At 39.3% G+C, this 20,434-nt stretch overlaps 1 protein-coding gene and 1 long non-coding RNA gene across 2 annotated transcripts in view; one reads left to right on the top strand and one right to left on the bottom strand.

Annotated features, from left to right (window-relative positions):
• Positions 1 to 18,766, top strand: part of LOC139984175 (uncharacterized) — a 260,085-nt gene extending 241,319 nt beyond the window's left edge. Inside the window, exons 26-30 of the mRNA XM_071997956.1 lie at positions 11,073 to 11,198; positions 11,505 to 11,633; positions 11,832 to 11,959; positions 14,663 to 14,798; positions 15,119 to 18,766. Of these exons, the coding sequence (XP_071854057.1) occupies positions 11,073 to 11,198; positions 11,505 to 11,633; positions 11,832 to 11,959; positions 14,663 to 14,798; positions 15,119 to 15,193 (594 nt within the window). The 3' untranslated portion in view covers positions 15,194 to 18,766. The remainder of the gene's footprint in view (positions 1 to 11,072; positions 11,199 to 11,504; positions 11,634 to 11,831; positions 11,960 to 14,662; positions 14,799 to 15,118) is intronic.
• On the bottom strand, positions 5,096 to 6,707 carry LOC139973062 (uncharacterized). Its single transcript, XR_011795131.1, has 2 exons — positions 6,132 to 6,707; positions 5,096 to 5,374 (listed from the first exon to the last, which is right to left on the bottom strand). It is a non-coding gene; the product is annotated as an uncharacterized lncRNA (long non-coding RNA).
• Positions 18,767 to 20,434: the final 1,668 nt, after the last annotated feature.

The raw sequence follows: 20,434 nt of genomic DNA, 5'->3' as shown, positions 1-20,434 counted from the left end.
AGATGCAACTAACAAGGCCTAGGAAGTGCCATTTTCCGCGATCTGGGAGGCATTTTCGGCATAAATATTCTCTTACGCTTCGCGCCAACCCATGGTTGCGCACGCTTAGACTTGGCCTACAAGCTTCGCCCCTCCCTTGGCAAGTTCCTCGCTACGCGCGTTTCTAACCGTGACACACATTGTAACTTTATATCACCAAAAAACGTCACAGAATAACCGAAAGTTGTTTTTACTGTTATTTCGAAATGAATTAGCTAGACGGACCGCATCCGTAATGAAATGTGGTTTGCCGATAAAAAAGAAAAATAGGCCTTTAGCAACCAGTAACCATACATATATATATATATATATATATATATATATATATATATATATATATATATATATATATATATATATATATATATATATATATATATATATTTATACATTTATGTATAAATATCACGAAGCGCGCAAACAATTTTGGGTATGAAAGTTGTGTAGTGGTACTAACAGAAATCAGAGTGCGACTTTTGACCGTTATTAAACACATGGCAAAAGCGGTGAAATGCATTATGGGAGCTCCAACCATTACTCGATTTCACTTTACACTGCAGCTTGGATCCTCTGAAATCCGTTTTAATACATATTCATAAAGCAGCAATCGAATTTCTTCTGTCAAAACTTTGAAGAAAAGAAGTTGAATATTCATTAAATATCTGTTTGCGACGATGTCGGACTCGCGATGTGGATGAACTCGGAAATTTCTTTTCCCCGGCTTGAAAAATACAAACGAAACGTGAGTAAAAACCTTTCAACTATCGAACTGCACATTTTCCGTTTTCAAGAAGGTACTACCTCCATCGTTCGGTCGATGGTATAAAACAAGTTAAAGATGAATTGGGGCTCAATTCGGAGTTGTTTCAGCATTCTGGGTTGAATTAAAGTGATATTTTAAGGGTGCTCTTGATCACCGGCATCAACGTATCCTATCGTGGTTAATTGCATATGAACATGTGTAAGCATATTACCACAGTGTTTAGCCTAGAGATATAATTATAAGTATTCAACAGTGCAGTGTATTAATATTACGGGACCGTGTGTTTATGAATTATGATGTTAGCTTTCAAGACATTGTTTACGAATACAATTTCGGATCCTTGAAATTGGAAGAAATAAGCAGTTCAAAGTAAGTTCGTGCTAGCACAACTACACAGTACTAGGCCTATATATGCTGGTATTATTATTTTACTACTGACTTCTGCCACTGATGGTTGTCAGCACTGGCAATACCTTCATGCCCAGCAGGGGCGTCAATCCGATTTGAAACGTGGGGGGACGGAATCGATTCGAGTATTCCGGCCGCAAGTTCTATCTAAGCGGAGCGCCACCATCGGTTAGCGCGCATCGTACAAGAAAATTTTTCTTCTAGCAGACCCCTCAGATTGCAGGAAACGGCACCTCCCGTGCATTATGGCAGAAAGCAACACCCCTAAAATTGATAAAAATTTCCGGCAATTTTTTATTTTTGAAATATTCTCGAAGGAAGTGATCGCCATTTATTCCTAAGTTTACCAATTCCTCGTCTCCCAGAACCGCCCAACATTTAAGATATCGAAACATTTTCGTGTTGGCTGATCCATGATCACCGCCCATCAAGGGGGGCGGAAGCATTTTTAATCTGAGGGGGGGGGGCACCGACATCAAAGGGCACTTTGCAGCAATTCGATTGGACTGATGCAGCCTTATATTTAGTACCCTTTACAACTCTTATTGTATTATCTTATTTGTGTACACACATCACTCCATCAACGCCCCCCCCCCCCCCCTCAAGGAAAATATGCATACTAGCACTGCAATATTCAATGTGCAAATTGGGAAACAAGGAACAAGTTTTCTTTTGAGACAAAATGAGGCGAAATCATGCTAATTGCTAATGTAGGAATCTTCCGAATTAGAGTTTATTTCTTGTTAATATCTCAACAAATTTGTTTCATTCGAAATAGCTTTGAGTTTGACCCACAGAAATTCACTAAGAGTCAGAGGCGTAGCCAGGAGTTGCAAAGTTGTATGCACGACTATCTGAGCGGAGCGCCACCATCGGTTGGCGCAGAGCGCAGTAGAAAATTTTTGGTTTTACAAACCCCTCAGATGGCCGGGAAAAGGCCCTTCCCGAGTGTTCATTCTGGTTCCCTGGCCTCTTGCTAACTTGAGACACCTCAATTTTTATGTAGAAAATGGGCACATTTTTAACCTGGGGAAAAGTGGGGGCACGTGCCCCCCGGTTCCGCCGCCCTTGCCGCCCATGCCCGTGAGAAGTGGTGACTGGGTGAAGAAAAAGCCATGCCGTTTGAAAACATGGGCAGAGAAAGTAAAAGTAGCGAAACCTACGGTAAAACGCGCGATAACGAAGTGATTATTTTCCAGGTTAATTGAGACTGTATCAAACGCGAGCTTAGGACAAACATATTCAAAGGTAATGGCATTACTAATCCCGATATGTCGTCTTTGAGGTGTGTGGAAAATCCGCAACGACCATCAAAGAGCAATTGAATATTTAGTCTACTTTTCGATTTCGAAAACACTTTTTTTTAAATTATGACAAAATTTTATGACACCTTTGATCTTTTTGGGGGGGGGGGGCTGTGCCCCCCGGGCCCCAATGGGCACGACGCCACTGACCCCAGGGCCTAAGATATAGACCCATTGCAGAGATGGGCAACCTTTTGAATGAATGGGCCAGATTTTAGAAGTGAAAGATTGACAGGGCCGCACCTAACCAACGGCCTGCTGCTGATTTCAAACCTTTGATTCCGAGGACATTCAAGCAATAGGTGTGTATACTTAATCTGTATTCACAAAACCATAATGTCAATACAGTCCTGTTGATAATTAATGGTGATAATAGACCAACCTGACAGCATCATAAGTGCAGATAAATTCTAAGCAGCTACCTCGTTTTTGGTGATGATGCAAAATAGATTGATTTTTTTTCTTTTTTCTTGAGACAACTCACGGGCCGCAAAAAAAATCACTGACGGGCCGCATGTGGCCCGCAGGTTGCCCACACCTGGTCTATAGGAACGATGTCCCAAAATTTCCCGGACAAATAGGCGAAGGAAGTTATCCGCCGCGACTGCATTTGAGTTTCTCGACTTTCTGTCCTGGGAGTCATACCACAAAATGGTGCATTTCCTCATACGCCATTATTAATAATTTAAATAACTAACTAATAAGGCACAGCCCATATCCGAGTTCGCATAGCGAGCTTAGCGCAAATTTGGCGCCAGCATGTTAAACCAGGTTGCTATAGGTCTACGAGAATACATTTACATGAAATTTGAAAACAAGGATAGCAGGACAAACCACTTTTATTATGTTTTCAGGACCTCACACATGCGCATGTATCGTCAGACTTAGAATAGGTCCCATGTGAGTGGTGGCTAAAGTGATGAAGGCATGAAAATAAATCAGTGGTTGTTCGTTGGAGTCCTCAAGCAAGTAACCTCGGTTGCTAGGTGAATTTGCATCTGGTTATCGGGTGAATTCTGGTCGGAACGTACTATGTAACTACCATGTACCCAGGGACGTAGCTAAGGCCTGATGATTGGGGGGGGGGGGGGTGTAGTGGCTGAAAATCGGTTTGAAGCCAGAAAATTCCAACTGCTGCTTTGTACCCTCCACCCTCCAGCTACTCGTCAACGATACGGTCAGTGTCAGTCAGAAAACCCAATCTTTCGCGACTGCACTTCTGTTACGAACTTGTTGCGACACATTTGTACCCACTGGCACTCATTTCAAAAACTTATTGCCCCCCCCCCACCCCAACCAAATATTTTTGTGAAATTCCGGGAATATGCTGATAGCTTTTTGATAATTTGCAATGTGTTTTTCAGTGGTTATACTGATATTATTATTACCCAACAATTATCACCAATGCGGAAGGGTAATAAGACGGAAAATGATTGTATGCTATTTGCATGCGATGTAAAAACCGATGCATGCCTGTATGATATGTGATATGTGTGATGCGCGCGTAGCGCGCAAAAAATTTTGGTTATATTTTTCGGGCAAGTCGTTATAACCCCCCCCCTCCCACAAAACAAATTGGGCTCTTACGCCTATGACGGTAGTTCTATTAGGCATGTTTTTGTAGTATCCAAAATCATAAGAAGTTTTGTACGGTGGAGTATAAGAATCGCGAGAAACAATTTCCCAAAGTGGCAAGGAAAACGTGGTAAATATGACAGGTTAAAGGTCAATTTTGACCGAAATTTTTAAAAAAATTTACATGAAAAGGCCTAAATAAACTAGAGTGCGACAGTCGGAAATTCCGACTGTCGCACTCCAATTTTCCAACTAGCGTCAGTTTTACCATGGCTTGGGGTGAGACACACCCACACCCCCTCTAACGACGTCCCTGCGCGGTGAATATGCTCCGTAGCCTTGTCTTCAAACGCCTCAAAGCACTAAAATATCTCTCGGCTTCCGTCGAACTGGCGGAGGAGACGAGGAGCAACCGCAAGAGAGCTTCGACTTCACCAAACATAGCCCGTACCACTGGATTCATCAACTTGAATATTTGTCTATACCCTTCAACCGACGACGAATGGAACTGGCCTCGAAATAAAGGCAGACTAAGCTTAAGATTGTTGGAGAGCTCAGGGTACCAACTCACGAGATCTGGGAGGAATTCTCCCTTCAGCAACATTGAGTGATATTCGAGGATATGAATCCTAAGATGTGTAAGCCGTAACCAAATAGAGCCACGACACTACTCTTTTTCCAAATGTGTCGGGGGACATTTGATATTGTTTCCCCCATCCATCGAAATGTGGGGGGACGTGTCCCCCCGTCCCCCTGGATTGACGCCCATGATGACCATGTAACCCCAGGTTGATCGCTCCCATCCAGGGGACATTAGCCTTTAGGGAAGCGGGGGTTCTTCGGCTGTAATGAGGTCAACTACCTGCACCTAGATACTCGATGTCCGTAACCGCACACATATAAACTATGCGCCTCGTGACGTATAAGGACCCTACCTTACTACTGCTGTAACTACTGGCTTGTCTGAGTCAACATACAAACAAACAGAATAATACAAAAGCGTATGTTTAGTTATGCGGTATATATTCATAACTAACTAAAGAAAGAGAAGAGAAAAGAGAATAACAAATGGTGTTAAACAACAACTTTCACTAGTTGTAAACATAATTAAACAATAAAAGTACAGTCAATCCCATCTCGGGATGGATCACTCGTGGGGGTTGGGGCTCACTCCCTCTCTAGGCCCGCTCGACCGTCTTTCGAATCCGAGGAACATCATGGCCTGGTGGGGAGGGGGTATCTTAAGACCAGGGCGTTTAGTCACGCCCACCCAAACCCAAAGGACCTGTTTAGAAATTAAAGAGTAACGACGGCTGAGGGCTGTCAAGTGAGTGGCCTAACTTACGTAACAATTATAATCGATACAATGGGCTCAGTGCCAACTAAAATATGGAACAAATCTACAACAAGTACACTCTAATCATTAAGGTTAAATATAAATGAAATATGTTTCCAGTAAATAGCATTTTAAGTAATATAGCCCACATCTAGCCGACATGGCAGTCAATGACGGACACCAATGCAGTAAGTCTCAGTCAAGTGCTAATTGCCTTAACCCAATTACTAGCATGTTCCTAATAGACAACTAAATGCATAAATACTAAAGTAACATAACACAATATATACCCTACATGATAAGTCTCTCATAAACATATCATATATACCAACAAACAGTAGCAAAACTATTTCGGGTCAACCTCTGACAAGAACTGTCACCAAGGGAGCTACAGAACATACATCAGCTAATATATGGATTCCACAAAAGGGTAAATTCTAGTATACATGTAGCACATACTGTAGGCTTAGTGTAACCTATAGAGTACAAAATACAGAAATAATCATAACGGGATAAACAACATTGACTATATCAATGGAACACATAGTTATACTAAATTACACAACGGATGGTAAAGTATATCAATCGATGGTATGAATTTGTTAGATAGAAAACATATCTGTGTGCTTGGAGCCATCACAGAGTAACTGAATATTACTATTAAACTTAAGAAGCTTACTTCTGAAAAATACAAAGTGGTTCATACCTGTTTAGAAATTAAAGAGTAATTTCTAATGATGATGTCTCCGACATCATCATCGACATCAACGACGGCTGAGGGCTGTCAAGTGAGTGGCACAGATCGCTGGTAAACTGCCCTTCATATAGAGCCAGGGGACAGTACCCTAAGACAATACAACTTCCTGCCCAGCCCAAATAAGGAGATAAATGAACCAGTTGATCGGCCTACTCATTACCGGAAAACACCAAAATTCCTCAATAACCACTAAGACAACAGGTGTAAACAACTTAGTGACATAGTCCCAGAGAACGAGTTCATACACAAAGAGGTGAACAGAGGGTCACCTGTTTGCAGAAGGTCTCTCTCACTCTGGGGACAGCTTAGCTCACTAATGGGTTATGGTGGTTTTACTCTCTGGTACACTTGGAGGACAAAGCAATGTCATTCCAAGAATACAGATTTAGTCATTACAACTTCCTGCAATGAAGTGACAGGCCATTGAACTCCTAGAGCACCCGAGAATTTGTAGGGGGAACCTATCACAGGGAGGGGGAAATCTAAATTCTAGTACTTCCTAATTTACCAAAAAATTAGGGGTGCTACACCCAGTACATATAATAGTACTTGAAATTATATAAGCTTACACTAAAAAAGGTACTGCCTTGGTCGGCTCTGGTTAGTACTAATTAGTTTAACCAATGTGTGATTTTATCCGGTGTACCTAGAAACATAGGCCCACCTGCTAATTCTGGATCAAGTCACTGTAGGCTACATTATAGGTTGGTCGAGTCAGTGACAAGTCAACATTGTTTCTTTACTTTGTCCAAAGGATAAGTCTGCACTGAATTTTCGTACAGTGTTTGCTACGCATTTTGGTAGGATTCTTTTGTGTGTGAATCCATATTGTAGTGATTTTTTTTTTCTGGTTGTGCATGTGCCCTATTTCACTTTGTTATGAAGTTCTTCACCCTGTACTACTGTATGTTTCTGTCATTTTCAGAGAGAAAATGCATTTAAAAGTTCCAGTTCTACAAACCGTGGAAACATGTTGAATGTAGAGTTGGATATGATGCTAACTTCGTTACAAATTCAATGGTGGTTGTGTAACATCACTCGGTGCCGTGTGGACTGAAATTTTGACGGGTTGTTTCTAGCAAACGGAAATTTGACGGATGTTTTAATTTGTGGTATGGATTTATCTAAGAATACGCCTATATAAACCTTTTACATCTGCTAAAATCGATCGAAGTATAAACACTGGCTTCTGAATTGTTGCATTCCTGTTAAATGTAGAGCTGTATATATGGTTCTAACTTTTTAAATTTCAAAATGGCGGTCCAACATCACTTGCGAACGTCGCAGCCATGTGAAATGAACTTGTGATCGGCCGTTTTCAAGCCGACTGTGATTATGCGGATGTTCCTGCTTGTGGTATGAGATTTTCTAACTGTTTGTGAACCTTTGGCGTTTGTTCCGATATTCTAAGTCTTTTTAGAGTCGATTTCATGATCGGTCGCTGCGACTTTTTTCAGCCGTGACCTAAATATCCCCTGTAATTTAGCGGCTTTCCAGTGAGTTATTCTGTTCGAATGTATTGCTAGTGGTAGATCAGAAACCTTTTTTATCTTAGTTTTCAGGTTCAGTAGCGATTTGCATGAAGTTTTAATGAAAACAACACACATTTATTTCTCGTGTCTCAGTGAACGATTACCGCTGCATATTCAAAATTAGTGACGTCACCAAAGCTTAATAAATTCTGGTGACCCCTGGGTCAGCTTCCCAACTGTAAAGTCCAACACCGTACCATGTATAACTAACACAATTCAAAGAAAGAGTTTACGCATAGTTCTTTGTGGTACCGAAGGCTACACTTGATACAGTTATGGCGCACCAAAGTGAGATACCGTTGAATCGTATTTTTGTATGGGCTTGCCCAAGGAGTTTATCAACCGCTTTCGAAAAATGTGTAACAAATATGGAGGGTGCTATGGTCTGGCACGAGCCATATACCTCAATTTACTTTAATCGTGTATTGCAAAATTCGGAGACTTTCTTCAAATTTCCCAGGATGAAGGCTTTTGTGAGTCAGTTTCAGAAAGCTGTGAAAATGTTCGATTCTGTGAAAGACCAGTACGAAGGTGGGAATTTGGAGAGAGCAGAAAACTTTACGTAAGTCGCTGAAATAAAACAAGAGATTTACCTCCTTTAAATTATATACGTTATATAGCCTACGTATTATAAGGGTAGTGAATTATAGCTTTCATTGAGTTGGCTGGAAAGTGGTACACATTGTTCACGAACAGGGGCGTAGCCAGTATGTAGCACTGTAGGCCCGGGCCTACAATTTTTTGGCCAAGTTATCTTTTTTTGAAAACACCCATAATTCAAATCCCTAAGCTTGCTGGACGAGTTTAAGAGTATAGAAAGGAAAAACTATTGAAATGAAAGTAGCAAGAATATGGCTAAATTAGGTGACCTATTCTTTTGTCATCTAGGCTGTCATTTCTATCGGGTGCCGTTTCATTCGTTTCCCCCCGAAAAAGACTAGGATCCGATCTTGTCAGCTTTTTTACATCTAGTTAAGACTAACCATGATTAACCATGCCAATAGTTTCGGCAACTGCTGAAAGGTCTTTCAGCGCAATGCACAGAATAAAAAACTACATGCGTTCTACAATGAATGAATGAAGAGAGACTCAGCGGTTTAGCACTCATGCACATCCACCAGTGGCGTAGCCAAGGGGGGGGGGACGTGGGGGCGACAGCCTGGCCCCCATGAAAGCTTGTCGCCCCCAGTCGCCCTCCCACTGGGATTTTGGGTGTCGAAAAAAATTACATGTGCGAAAAATATATCATTGGTCTGAATGGTCTCGAATCTCCATGATGACCACTCATGAACGACCCTTCGACCGCAGTCGCACATGCTGTCGCGGCGCATAGCTTCCTTCGCCTATAGTAAGTCCGGGGATATTTTGTGGCATCGTTCCTATAGGCCTATATCTGAGGCCCTGGGGTCATTCCTTGACCGACTTGGTGCAATATAATGTGCCCATCTCGAAGTAAATTTATTCACAGATTGTTAGTTGTCATGGGTTTGAACAAATGAGGGGTATTCTATCCTGAAACATAGGGCAAAATGGGGCTGGGGTTTCCAGTTCCGCTGCATCATTTGTCAACTTGCACTTGGAATCGCTAATAACAGAAATAATCCACCAAAAATTAAGGCCGTATGAACTTTATTGCAGATTTTCTGAGTGACGAATTTGTAATTTTCTCCCGAAATCACGCAACTAGAAGGCTGCTATCCAACCTGGCAAGTGCCATCTCCAGCGATCTGGCAGATATTGAAATCTGAAATTTTCTTGGTACGCTGCGCGCCAACCGATGGTGGCGCTCCGCTGAGATAGTACTTGCGGCCGGAATACTCGAATCAATTACGTCCCCCCCCCACCACGTTTTTAATCGGATTGACGCCCCTGCTTACAAGGCTTGGGAAGTGTCATTTCCGACGATCTAGGAGGCCTTTAGCTAAAAAACGTCAACTCATGGTGGCGCTTCGCTTAGATAGTAACAAGACGCCCTCCCAAGAAACGGTCAAGCGGCCCCAGCGCCCCAGCTGAAAAAAAATCCTGGCTACGCCACTGACATCCACAGAGATTTTGCAATTGACGTTGATGCTGTGCTGAAGAAATTTGCATCAGATGGCAATCGTCGGATAGCTCTCGCCTTCTCTTATTAAGCTAACTTAAACATTTACGAGTTACAGTTGTATCAAAGATTACTGGCTATAGTTGTATCAAAGAGATTTCTGGCCTATCTTTGTATCTACAAGTATCAGAAGTTGAAAAGTAAGACTACTCTGTAAATGTATCTTGCTAATTTTAAATACATTATGTAGTATTGCATTACGTACTATTTTAACTCGTTTGTTTTGGGGTTTAAAAGTGATATTGAATGAGGTGTTTCAAGTTATCATGAGGCCAGGGAACCAGAATGAACACTCGGGAAGGGCCGTTTCCGGCCATCTGGGGGGTTTGTAAAACCAAAAAATTTTCTTGTACGCTCCGCGCCAACCGATGGTGGCGCTCCGCTCAGATAGTCGTGCCTACAACTTTGAAAATCCTGGCTACGCCGCTGTCTATATTATAATTTAGGCAAGCAACACAAGACTCACATGATTTTGTGGAATGCATCCTTTGTGTGATGATACATTCAACAGTTTTAGGAGCTGACAAATTGTATATGCTCCATAAAATTGTGATATTATGCCTTAAATGTTACATAGTTCCCTACCAAGTTTGGTGTTACATCTGAGCAACTGACTAAACACTATGTGTGTTAAACTAAGTCGTCCGTAATGTGATGTGCCTCAAATGCTGAGAAGGTCATTTCTGAAAGATAAACAGTGTTATGTAAATACAATCTGACAAATAAACAGCAGTATACAAATACAACCTGAAGTTCAATGTTTTTTGAGTGTATAGATCAGCATTAAGTCAGCGCCCTTTTACTTTAACTATTGATATTGTTGTATCAGTGTAAACTATGTTTACATGTAAGTAGTTTGTGTTCCATGATATCATGATGGTATATGTTCTTCAGATTCAACTTTCATATTACTACAGCAATATATCCTTGGAATTTTTGCTTGGATATCATTATTTTCTGCATTTAAAATTACATTAATAGTCAACTTCTTGCAGGAGTATACCATTCAACAGTGGATTAATACTTTAAACTATGCTAAAAAGTTTAAAATGTATAGCTCTATACTAAAAAAATTATATGGATGTGGTTTTGATCAAAAGGTCTGATTCAGGAATTTTCATTTAAAGCAACACAGGAGAACTACCAGATATGTTTGTTCAGAACAATTATTAGGTGTTGAAAATGCTTGTTTCAAATACTTCGCTGCCTGAACGCCTTAGTTTCTTATAAAAAAGATGATTTCTATGTTTAATATAGGATGATGGTTCAATGATATTGACCCAAGATCCTCTGGCTTCAATCTTGGAAGATTTTTGGAGACTTGTCTATGATTACAAATGCAGTACCATTATCATGCTGAATGACATGAGCACAGCTAACAAGGTTTGTAAAAAAGACATGGATTACTTATGAGAGAGATTTATGCCATGCAAGCCTTTCAAAAATATGCCACTCGGTCTGTTTGCATTAACCCTCTCACATCCACAAGCCAAGCATTTTCCTAACATCCATTATCTCATATCATTTGATGATCTGGTTTGCATTAAATGTAAACTTAGTAACGAATGTTTATAAAACACTATATTTATTTTACAAGTTGTTATTATTATAACAAGCATAAAAAGCATAACAAAGATGGTTAGGCATTTTTATTGTTTGCACCTCTCTCTTCATTGTGTAATTCAACAGACAGTTGCAAAGTATTGGCCAGATGCTGGGTTGATCACTTATGGATCCATCACAGTGAAGTGTGTTAACACCGAAAGTCAGAATATGTTGAGAACACAGAAATTTGAAGTCATACACCAAGATCATCCGGTAATCTCAGAAATCATGACGTAAAACATTTAAAAACATGATTCATCTTCTTGGATTAAATCAAGGTCTTTTAGTACAATGGAATGGCTCTCTATGCTTTGCTGGTTAAATAGTTTACCCAACTGATTCCACCTCTCATTGTACATATCTTAATTACGTCAAGTAATTTCAACAATTTTCACTTGATCTTTTTCTCAGGAATCAGTTATTGTGAATCACTTGACTTTTGAAGCATTTCTTGGTGATGATGAAGATCTTCATAAGATGTTGGATTTCATTCAGTCAACTAGAAACATAACATCTGGTCCTACAGTTATGCACTGTCTGTATGTATATTTGCTGATTTGTACATATAAGCCGGATCATAAAAGCTAAGATTTTTGGATAAATAATGATTGGTTAAAAAGCAGTTCTATAAGGCTGCATTGCACAAGACGTTAAAACCAGCAGTTAGTAGGGCTTTTATTAACAAGTTTGTCTACTTTATGTTTAAAATGCATATGTTCCGCGCAATTTACCGATCTGCGCTATCTTAAGATTGCGCTGCGCGTTCTTAGGATCCTATAATTGCGCACCGATCTTAAGATTGCGCAAGGCCCGTCTTGCGCGTTTTATCGATACTGCGCTATCTTGCGATCGTAGCTGTATGGAGTATCTGAATCAAATGATGGTGTCGGTATCTCATTAATTTTCTGCAACACTCAACTGACGTCATCATCAATCCTATGGGATGCCAAGGTGGAGATAATTCACGTCAGTTCGTAGGTATAATAAGTACTTAAAGGGACGGCTATAGGCAGGTTTTTTCTAAAAATAAAATTCTTTATTTCGCAATAAAAGTTGTATAGCCTACAAAAAGAGTCCCTCTAAAACATCAGTTTTCATTGGGCATGTTTATTTCCTTTATGATGGGGATCAATTTTGTCTCATTTCATGCATGTTCTAAGAATTATTCATTAGTTTTTCAGGTTGAACTGTGACACTACTAAAGGACAGCACTAAAGGAGATCAGCAACCAGTCTCCTTTTTCAGTCGGATTTCATCATTCTCATTAATAGATGTCCTCTCTGTTTAAGGATCTATTAAAACACATCCTGTCAATGATGTTTAAGAAATTCATGTAATAAAAATAAATCCTGTCAATTGTGTTAACAGGGTCTTTATTTACAGCACAACACATTAAAACTAAAGACATTGGAATTATCAATGCAGTGGCTGGCAACATTTATACAATATATAGATAATTTAAAGTTTACAGGATCATACAATGTATGATATTCGTCTTCATTCATTTACAAACTTAATGATACAATTATTTGCTTCTAAATGCTGCCATAAGTACATTAGGATCGTTCCTAGTGGTATGAGTTAAAATGATTAAAATTACATCGTAATCAGGCACACAATGATAGATTAAATAAACATTCTGTGGTGGTAAAAAGGAGCTGAATTCAAACACTTAATTAAACAGTTATTAACAGTGAATAGTGGACTGTGATTGGTCTAATGTTACTTTTCGCATTTTTGTTGTTCAACTAACAGAGCCCTGTTCAAATGTTTTCACACTGCTAGGACTGTGTTCTGGTCCGGCTGCGTGCGCGGCTGTACATGTCGTATCGTATTTTGGATTGCGCAATGTACCTTACAAGTTTAAATTTAACGATCATTTTTTGAAGACGAACTGTGCGCAATCACTGGCGGATCCAAGGGGGGGGGGGGCCAACGGGGGCCATGCCCCCCCCCCAAAGGTGAGCCAAAAGTGTTTCCGAACATCCTCTAATTCATATGATTGGAAATTTAAAAAATCGAGAGGAATAGCAGTGGTAGACTAGTCTAAACCTTTTCGTTTTCTGGTTTTAAATTAAATGTATGATTAAATGAGGATTTACAGTTTATCACCATTTTGCAGTTACAGGCTGGTTGTAAGAGATTTATAACCTATGAAAAATAAAATTTCTTGAGAAAGATGATCCCAACTTTGTTTTATAAATATTTTAGGAAACTTTTTTTTAGAAGTAAATTAACATCACCATTGTACACTTTTGTCGCACCAAATTGCATCTGGGGGCACCCCCTCCCCTTTGACCCCTCCCCCATATCACTCTAACGCCACTTTGGCCCCTCCCAAACAAAGGCCCTGGATCCGCCAGTGTGCGCAATGTGTTTGAAAAGATTTTCTCTATATCCTCTGCTGGTTAATTGAAGTAAAATAATAAAAACATCACAAAGAGGGCAAACACTTTGGATATAACAATTTATTTTGAACTGCATATCGTCATTTGAGTGTGTATTTCTCACAACTACTAACGTTGGCCACCAAGGTCAGTTCAATACTAAAAAGTCACCAAACTGATTCACGCATATAAGGGCTGCATAGCCTAATGTTAGGCCTAGTTTTGACACTCAGCACTGGTATATAGCGTGTGCCGATCGTAGCTGACAATGTCGTCTAGCAGAAAAGCTTTCTCTTGTTGCAATTTACTTTCACAATGCAAAAAAACAGTAAATAGGAGAAACCAAAGTCAACAAATGATGGATGGAAGCTTTAACTTTGTTTTTTTTCTCCAGTATTTACAATTCACATTTCGGTTTTCTTAAATAAAAAATAGTACCGAAATTCGGTCGGAAAAGACCGATTTCGGTGCTAAAACCATTTTTCGCGATTTTCGTGAACGTTTAAACGAACGAAAAATCGGCCGTTTAAACGTTTAGGTCTTTAAACGAAAACTCACAGCCCTAACACTGGCTACCCGTATTTATTCATTTTGTGTTGCGTAGAATTTGGTGTGTTTGACATAAAGAAAAACCTTGACCCCTCCTGCCATGTTCTTTCCCGTACAGGCCTACAGTTAACACTAGCAGCTTGCTATTAACAGTTTGCGCAATCTCAAGATCGGTGCGCAATTATAGGATCCTAAGAACGCGCAGCGCAATCTTAAGATAGCGCAGATCGGTAAATTGCGCGGAACACATACACATAGTTTAGCAGTAATTCAGGAGAAACTGAACTTTGCTAATTTTTATTTCAGAAATGGAGTTGGTGTCAGTGCTGTGTATGTCACAGCTAAAGGTCAAATTCAATGCCTGGAGAAAGAAGGCGCCTGTGACTTATATCTGGCTGTGCAGAAATTGAGAAGGAAAAATGTGAACTTCATGTTATCACAGGTAATATTTTAATGTGAAACTTCCTTTAAACAAGCATTCATTTATATTTAGCAAACAATAAAAAAAATACATGAAGTTACATGATATTGAAGAATACATTTATTGCTTGGAAAACCAGAGAACTTTCATAAAGTCTTACTGATTATTATCTTTGTTATGATTGATAAATTTGAAGATAATCTTGCCATCTTTAAGTTTTAAAACGATATATTTACACAAATTAATATCTCAATCTTTTCCTTTCAATTAGGTTTAATCTTTTCAGGAACTACATCAAACAATGTTGATTCCTAATACATAGTTTTTTTTATATATTTCAGGATAACTACATGCTGTGTCTGAAGTTACTGAGGTGTTATTTGAACAAGCAAGATGACTATTCTGTGATCTACTGAGAAGAATTTTCATTTTTATGAATTTTAAATTTCAGATATTCTTCTATATCTTTAGATTGAAGCAAACGAAAGGATAATCATTTTGTATTGGATCTTTTATGCTTATTATGACAAGGAAGTAAAGAATAATTTAAGTATACTAAATCTTTTTTGCAATTGAATTATTTATGGGTACAGGTCGACACAATGAACCCAATATAAGCATTTGACAATACAGTACTCATGAATGGGAATACACAATTATATCAGTACACAGACTACGGTTCAACTGTTGTTGACACATGGGGAGACGTTGTTAATTAATTTATATCATTCCTAAAATGTTGCTATAGATTCGGTCACAGCTGAAGCTTCTTCTTTAATACAAGGTAAAACAATTAATCGCTCATTTTAAGATTTCTCTTCTGCTTTAAGTAACCATAAGGATTCTCACTGCCTGATGAAGGTTCTCCGTCTTGTCATGTTCGTTCTCTTGTGAAGGTGAATCTCATTAGCTTTATTAGATAATATGCAAGATTTTGGAATGAAATTCTGTTTTGAATGTTATTGTCATTGCCATGATTGGCTTTGAGTTGTAAAGCTGTCTGCAATGTAGAGAATAAATGAAATTTAAAGTCTGCATGTGATGGCCAACATGACATTGCTACTGTACACTACGAAAAGTACCTTGATATTATATTCTTTCCAGAAATTAATGGAAAAATATCTTAAATGAAAGTTAAATGATAACTAAAGCACAGTAAAATTTAAATTATTTACATTTGTGCATTTATATATTTACATGTCTGGATTTGAATGTTTACAATTACTTAATCGTTTGTCAAAAAATCAGTAATCATTGCTTCCCTTAGATATTATCACACAAAATAACAAACATAGTATGTTTTCTATTCTTAATTTGTGTCATCAGCACGATCTTCTGTAGATTCACTTGTAATGTAAAGTGCCACCCATAAAAATGCTAGCATATGAATCCAACAAGTAGATGGGGAGCGTTAATACCACAGGTTTCTTACAGCTGTCTTGAAGCGATACACTTTACATACCCAAGCAAAATTATCCAGATGCACAAAAGAAGATACAAGTTCGCCCAACTGAAGTCAAACAGCTCCATCAACCATACCCCTTCTGCTTCCCAAACATTTGGTCCATATGCAGAAGTTCACAGCAAAACATGTTCAACAACATCCCCGTTAAAATTGGCATAAGTAAAATGAAGCCTATAAATATATAAATAACTTATAAAAATAAAAATGATTTTTGAAGAAAATGAGCCATTGTTGATGGTTTGCTATGAATGTTACATGTGTTCAACCTCCAAGGCTTGAGATGACTGAGTTACATGAGGTATACACACGACGTCCTGTGCAACCTTTCCAAGAAAACACTGGATTACTTTTCAATATGTTGTGACTATTGTTGTAATATATTTAGTTGTGCGAAAAGGGATGTGAACGTATATTAAAATTATTATTTGTTTATATCATTATTATTTTGATCATTTTTATTATTATTATTATTCTAATTCTTATTATGATTATTGTTGTTGTTATTGTTATAATTATTATCATTATTATAAAAGTGTACTTATTAGTTCAGTAAGTAGACAGAATAGACCTTATTCCTTACCGAATGAATTCGAAACATAATATATTCAAATATTTACAGCGATTCTGAACTGTCAGCACGCGGGAATGATATCGAAATGATTGAAGTAATCAAATGTTAGGTTCGATTCCATATGGGTTATTTGGGGGGTGAGTTGTTTTGTTTATTCTTCTTTTATGGTAGTCTCGGGTAAATATACGTTTGTCTTTGTTTGTTGGAGAATGTTTGTTTTTTGCATTTTGTTTGTTTGGGTTTATTCTTAGTTTGCCTTTTTTGTTTTGATGGCAAGAGAAATTTGTGCAGTCATGATGGCGTGGATATGTGTGACGCCTCGCTTGTAAACATGATATCTCACGAAGGGTAACTTTGATGAAACTCATACTTGACACGCATGTGCCCCATCATTCATAACATAAACCTATTGTCTTTCCGTGTGGTCAAAGGTCATTTGAGGTCACCAGAGGTCAAATTGTTAACACATTGTTAACACGATAACTCAAGATAAGAAACTAAAGAATCTAATACCTTGCAAGGTGGATGCCCGTATTAAGCACAAGAACTGTTTTTGGTGGTCAAAATATCATTTGGGGTCACCAGATGTCAAACCTTGTAAACCCGATATCTCATGAAAGGAAATTACGTCTACGTTTTTTATACGTAGCATGTGTATGCTTATTATTGAGTACAAGAACTATACTGTTTTTTGTGAAGATCACCTGAGGTCACCACACGTCAAACAATGGAAACCTTGTAAACAGGACATCTCACGATAGGAGGCATAACTCGTGTGCATGTGTTATATTGAGTAAAATAGTTATGTTGTTTAGTGGAGGTCAAGGGTCATCTGAGGTCGTCAGAGGCCAAAGATTGTTAGTCATGCCATTGTTTAATTGTACATAAAAATAGTGTATTCGGACATTTATTTCATCAGAGCTATTACTGGAGCGCAAACTTTACTCACTGTCTGGCGCACGGAGCGAGGAGGTATACTCACTGACGGATTCCGCTTTTTTCATAAATAAAAAAATGTAATAAACAAAAAAAAGTAATCAAGATATTCATTTTAGAAGAACGCCAACACTTTGCAAACTTACCGCGCCGTAAATTTATTCGCGTGATTAAAGAATAAGCCTAGCTAAATACACTCAAACCTACTCAACCTGAAATCAAGAAAAACGACTGACATGACATTTCCAGGGCTCGCCAAACCAAAGACTGTTGACAAAACTATACGCACACGCACGCACGACTCCCTAACAGGTAAATGTAAACACCTGACCCACCCGTTAAAACAGCTGGTTAGACACAGTTGTCGATAGTGTCACAGTCTGTTGATTGCTTGTTGTTTTGTGGTTCTTCCACCCGTGTTACAGGGGGCGCTCTCCGGCCGACTGCGCATGTCCGTGGGAGACAACGTGTATTTGCATGGCCGAATTCCTGCACCTCGGGTGCCTTTTGTGTTTGTTCATGCCTGGAGAGTGTCCCCTTGTTGTTAGTCTAATTCGGTGTACGACCCTTACTATAGAGGGACATTCTTTACTTTGTTGGATTTTGGCGTGAGATTGAGTTGGGAGTGGAGAAGGGAGTTAAGAGGAAAAACGGAAAGAGAGAGGAGGAATAAACCTGGTCACCAATTATTACTTAATACTTGTTACTGTTATTACTTTATTACGGTACCGGACCCCGTCACAAATGGTGGAAGTGCGGGGCACTGATACGTTGCAAAAATTCAGCAGTTATGTCTTATAATTTGCGATCAAGAGCCAAATCTTTTGACAATTTAACAACCGCCGTCGAACTTGAGAAAGGTGTCGTAAAATCACCTGATTCGCCCATAAGCAGGAGAGCCGCTGTTAATTCTAAAATGGCGTCAAATTTGCGCCCTGACTCCTTTCATGGTAAGCAAAGTGAAGATCCGTATCTATGGCTCAATAAATTTAAGTCATGGACATTGCTGTCGCAACTCCCTCGAGAGCAAATTGCCGACGCAATGAATATGTTGCTCGTAGGGAGTGCTAACATCTGGCTAAACTCCTTATCACCTTTAACGAAACAAGATCCTGATTTACTCTACGCATCATTTGAAAGTCATTTCAGCTCCATTTATCCAAAATGGCTGCAAGAATACCAACTATGGGACAGGAAGATGGAACACGGAGAATCGCTGGATTCATTTATTTTGGACGTCGAACGCCGATGCAGTAGGCTCAAGAAAGTGGATAAAGAAAGAACTGCTGCGCTGGTGAGAGGGTTAACGCCACCCCTGAGGATGTTCGTGATCCAACGGAATCCGAAAACATGGGTGGACGCCGTGTCGGCAGCACGACTGGCAACCGAGGCCCACTCTATCAACAACGCCACGGTGAGCGCAGCGACTACTCGACATGCTGACCAGTACGATGAAAAAACGGACAATTTGGCTCAGCAACTCTATGAACAAAGGAAGGAAATACAAGACCTTACAACGAAGGTGTCGGCGATGTCAACTCAATTGTCGACCCAGCAGATCTCACCTTTGGATAAGGTAACATGTCAAATATGTTCTCGGGAAGGTCATACCGCCCTGCAATGTTATTCTGTTCAAAGTATATTAGATCGAAATAAGCCTACCTGTTGGGAATGTGGAAAAGTGGGTCACATAGCTCGTTTTTGTCGTAATGTAGGACTGGGTTCGTACCGGGGTAGACGGCTAGATCGGGGTACGAGACGGGGTAGAGGTCGGCCAATGTATTTAAACGAGCAAGACCCGACTTTGCAAGGGGGAGCCCAGGGTCAGTACGAAAGGTTTCCGATAAGTTGAACAAGGAAAACAACCCTTACTTGAGTTTAAAAGAGAATGAAAATGATGACGATAACAAGCTATCAATATTGGGAACTCCGGATTATGTAGATACTTATGTGAAATTAGAAATCAATCGTGGTCAATGTTTTGCTCTCATGGATACAGGGGCCGATGTGTCTGTAGCAAATGCCGAGATTATGAAATTACCACAATTTGCTGGAACTAAATTATTTCATTCTGATATCAAGTTTATCCAGACTGCAAGTAAACAAAGGGTTCCAATTATTGGGACAATTTACGTTGATGCTAGGATTCAAAATAAAGATGTGCCGATTAAATTCTACCTTACACAAGGACTTCACACTGATTTTATTATAGGAATAGATTTTTTAAAGGCACACGGAATTTCTGTACAATTCAATGATAAGGGTATGTTACTAAATACTGATAATATCGGTCACACACATAATGTATTACTTGCAAAAAGGGTGGATTTTCCAGCGTGGTCTGAACGAATTGTAGTCGCAAGAATACAAGGTAATGCTATTCCAAATGGTGTTGTTGGGTTTACACATTGTGATTTGGTTAATGACATGTTGGTAGCAAAAGTTCTTACTAAGGTCCAAAAAGGGGAAGTGTTCTGTAGAGTGTTAAACAAGACCGATAAACTTATTTCATTAGGTGAAGGAACACAAGTGGCCAAATTTGAATGCCTTACTCATAACCATGTGTTATCTTCTTTGGAAGTTAACTCTACCAACGAAAACGGCTCTTGCGCCCCAAACTGGGACTCAGGGCCCGCAGTACTTGGAAGTCATCCACCTAGTTTTGTCCAGGCTAATAGTCCCTCA

This window comes from Apostichopus japonicus, chromosome 2 (assembly GCF_037975245.1).
Source record: "Apostichopus japonicus isolate 1M-3 chromosome 2, ASM3797524v1, whole genome shotgun sequence".
NCBI classification, from domain to species: domain Eukaryota; kingdom Metazoa; phylum Echinodermata; class Holothuroidea; order Aspidochirotida; family Stichopodidae; genus Apostichopus; species Apostichopus japonicus.
Note: the sequence above shows the minus strand (reverse complement) of the source record. Positions and strands in the feature narration are given on the sequence as shown.